At 54.8% G+C, this 2684-nt stretch overlaps 1 protein-coding gene across 1 annotated transcript; it reads right to left on the reverse strand.

Annotated features, from left to right (window-relative positions):
• Positions 1–207: 207 nt before the first annotated feature.
• Positions 208–2034, reverse strand: LOC123584337 (ubiquitin carboxyl-terminal hydrolase 17-like protein 6). Its single transcript, XM_045452130.1, has one exon. The coding sequence runs from the start codon at positions 1999–2001 to the stop codon at positions 472–474; it is 1530 nt and encodes a 509-aa protein (XP_045308086.1). The 5' UTR covers positions 2002–2034; the 3' UTR covers positions 208–471.
• Between the last annotated feature and the right edge of the window lie 650 nt (positions 2035–2684).

The following is a 2684-nucleotide window of genomic DNA, read 5'->3' on the forward strand; positions in this document are numbered from 1 at the left end:
GTTTGGATATCACCGAGAGTCCCCACACGCACATGTTTGGGCACATGTACTTTACCAATACACAGAGAGTAGGGAATGGGATGATGGGACCGTGAGTCCCAGGCATTTTCACAGGGACTCCCGGTGCTCTGCCTTGTTTCCACCTTCATGCCTCATTGGCCACTTCCTCTGACCCTTTCAGGCTCTGAGAGTGCCCGATGATCCTCGGTGCTGATGGAGGGGAGAAACCTTCCAAATACCCAGCATAATCCACACCTCTCCAATAACATCATTACAGCCAGCCAGCCTTAAAGCTCAGGATTCTCCATGTCAACTGGAATGCCATACCTCTTGAATACAGCCAGATTCATGGTCCCTCCACATGTCCCGATCACACCCACCTACAACACACAAAATGTGGCCTACAAGGTACTGGGAGTGAGTGAGTAGTGAGTGAGGGCGGGTGAGTGTGCACGTGGGCAGGCGTGTATCTCAAAGCCTGTAGTGGGATCCCTGCACTGCTTCCTGAGACCTCTGTCCCTTCTTGTTCTTCCTCTTGGTAGCTCTGGCTCTGCCGGTGAGACAAGGGACTCGGTTAATGGCCGTTGCCCTCTGAGGTGGGATGTCCCTGGCTGAACTGTTGAGCCGGTAGATGTTTGGTTCACGGTGATCCTTTCCCATCTCATCTGTGTATTTGGACTGGTGAATTAGGACTGCGTCGGGGGGAAGAGCAAATTCTAGCTTCCTGAGGTTGAATTCAGACTTGGGACGGTGGCTTTCTTGGAGGAATCTCCACTGGTCTAACGTGATTGCTGGCAGTGGCGTCTCTTCCACGTGATCCTCCGATGGTGGCACCTCGATGCTGGGGTCGGTTTCAGGCCCCCCTTGGGCCGCAGCCGTGCCTGCGTGGTCAGCCTGGAGGCATGTGGATTCCCCAGCACCTGGCTCACTCCCACGGTCTCTTTCCAATTCACTCTTCTGGATGTAAAAGAGGACATAGGCGTGTTGGCTCAGGGCAGACGTCGCATCACTGGCGGTCACCTTCGCATCATCCATTTTGTACCACTGGCCGTTCCCAGCTTTGATGTAACAGAAGTAATGTCCGCTGTGACAATTCCAGCCCGCGTGCACCAGCACGGCATAGAGCACATAAGTCAGCGACCCCCCGTTCCGCCCAGACACGTAGCGTCGCATGTCAAGGCGCTCAGGATATTGCACTTCCTTCGCCAGTTTGCTGCCCGTGAAATGGCAGAATCGTTTCAATACGAGCATCAGGACCTTGGAGCAAGTGTGCAAAGTCAACGTCTTGGAAGCAGGTACCTTGTCGAGACAAGTACTACAACGATAGGCATTTTCACCATCCAACTGTTCGGGCTTCACCAAGTGTTGCAAAGCTTGGCTCACACTCTGAGCTGCCCTGATATCCAGGCTAATGTCCAGGTAAGGGTCCAAAGTGCTGGAGACACCCTGGCAGTGGAGACACTGGATTTGAGACCTCCAGTACCCCCCAAAGATTTGCCGGATGAGGGTGGCGTCGTGAGCCTGAGGCTCTGAAGGCTTGTCCTCACGCAAACACGCTTGCTGCATAGCGTCCAGAGTGAACATCAGAAACTCATGGGCATCCTCCTGCCTGTGTGTGTGGAAGGCAGCGAGCAGCTTTGGCGGAGGCCGGATCACATCTCCCGGACGGCAGAGGGCCCGGGTCACGTGAGCCTGCAGAGCACACAGCACGCAGAATGGCTGCCTCCCACAGCTTCGCGAGTGCTCCTGGGACAGCATGTAGCTGGCGAGGGGTGGTGTGTACGTCAGACACTGCAGCGCCGCATTCGCATAGCACGTGTTCCCCAGGTTCTGCAGGCCAGCCCCAACCACAGAAGGTCTCCTCCAACTCACAGGTTTCTTTGCGGGGGGCAGACCTGTCGACGTGGGAGCCCGGCCGTTAGGCAGGTCGCAGGGTGTGTGCGATGACGGTGACGGCTTCTCAGGCAGAGTGGGTCCCCCGTGGCTTTCACCACCACGCATATTTGACCCGCAAGGTTTGAGGTTTGGAAAGACATGGAACTGAGACTCCTCTCGGCAGTGGGGAGAGGGCGTCTCCACGTCTCCTGAAACGTGGAGCCTCACGTTGCAGAGCGTTGCTTCTCTCCGGAGGCCAGTCTCAGAATGATGGCTGTGGCCCTCTCCTCAGCCCTCGTAAAGCTCGCCCCACCCAGCTGACTAGGACCACGTCATCCAATCAGCTACCAGCTGGAGGTGGATGAAGGGTCTCAGGGTGTGGTCACTCTTCTGCAGACAGACAGACGACTCAGCCCAGCCTTCCTCCTGCCCCTCCCTCCTCCAGAGGCACACACACGTTTCACCACTTTCTCCACCTCCCTCGTTTCCATTGCTCCCTCTCTGGACAGACGGACTTGGGCATTTCCAACCTAGAGGAAATCCTTTTTTGAGTATCCACTTTGCTTTTAGGTAACACAAAGTGTCAAGGAATGACGGCCATGAATTTTTCAGGCTATGGAAATCATTTTACCAATTGAGCTCTGGTATCATGTAGGAGCACCTCCTCTCCGTCAGCCAGAATGTATGTGACACCAGCAAATTATTCTGGAATGAGTACTGTCCATGGATTTGATTCTCAAACTCCTGAACTGTCTCCATGGGATCTGTGTATACAACTATCATGAAGGTCCTTTGCAACATGTCTGTCT

The sequence above is a fragment of the Leopardus geoffroyi genome, chromosome B1 (assembly GCF_018350155.1).
Source record: "Leopardus geoffroyi isolate Oge1 chromosome B1, O.geoffroyi_Oge1_pat1.0, whole genome shotgun sequence".
Classification (NCBI taxonomy): domain Eukaryota; kingdom Metazoa; phylum Chordata; class Mammalia; order Carnivora; family Felidae; genus Leopardus; species Leopardus geoffroyi.

Bases quoted from the DNA above. Each gene is read 5' to 3' on its own strand.
- LOC123584337 (XM_045452130.1), bottom strand. From the start codon at position 2,001: ATGCGTGGTGGTGAAAGCCACGGGGGACCCACTCTGCCTGAGAAGCCG.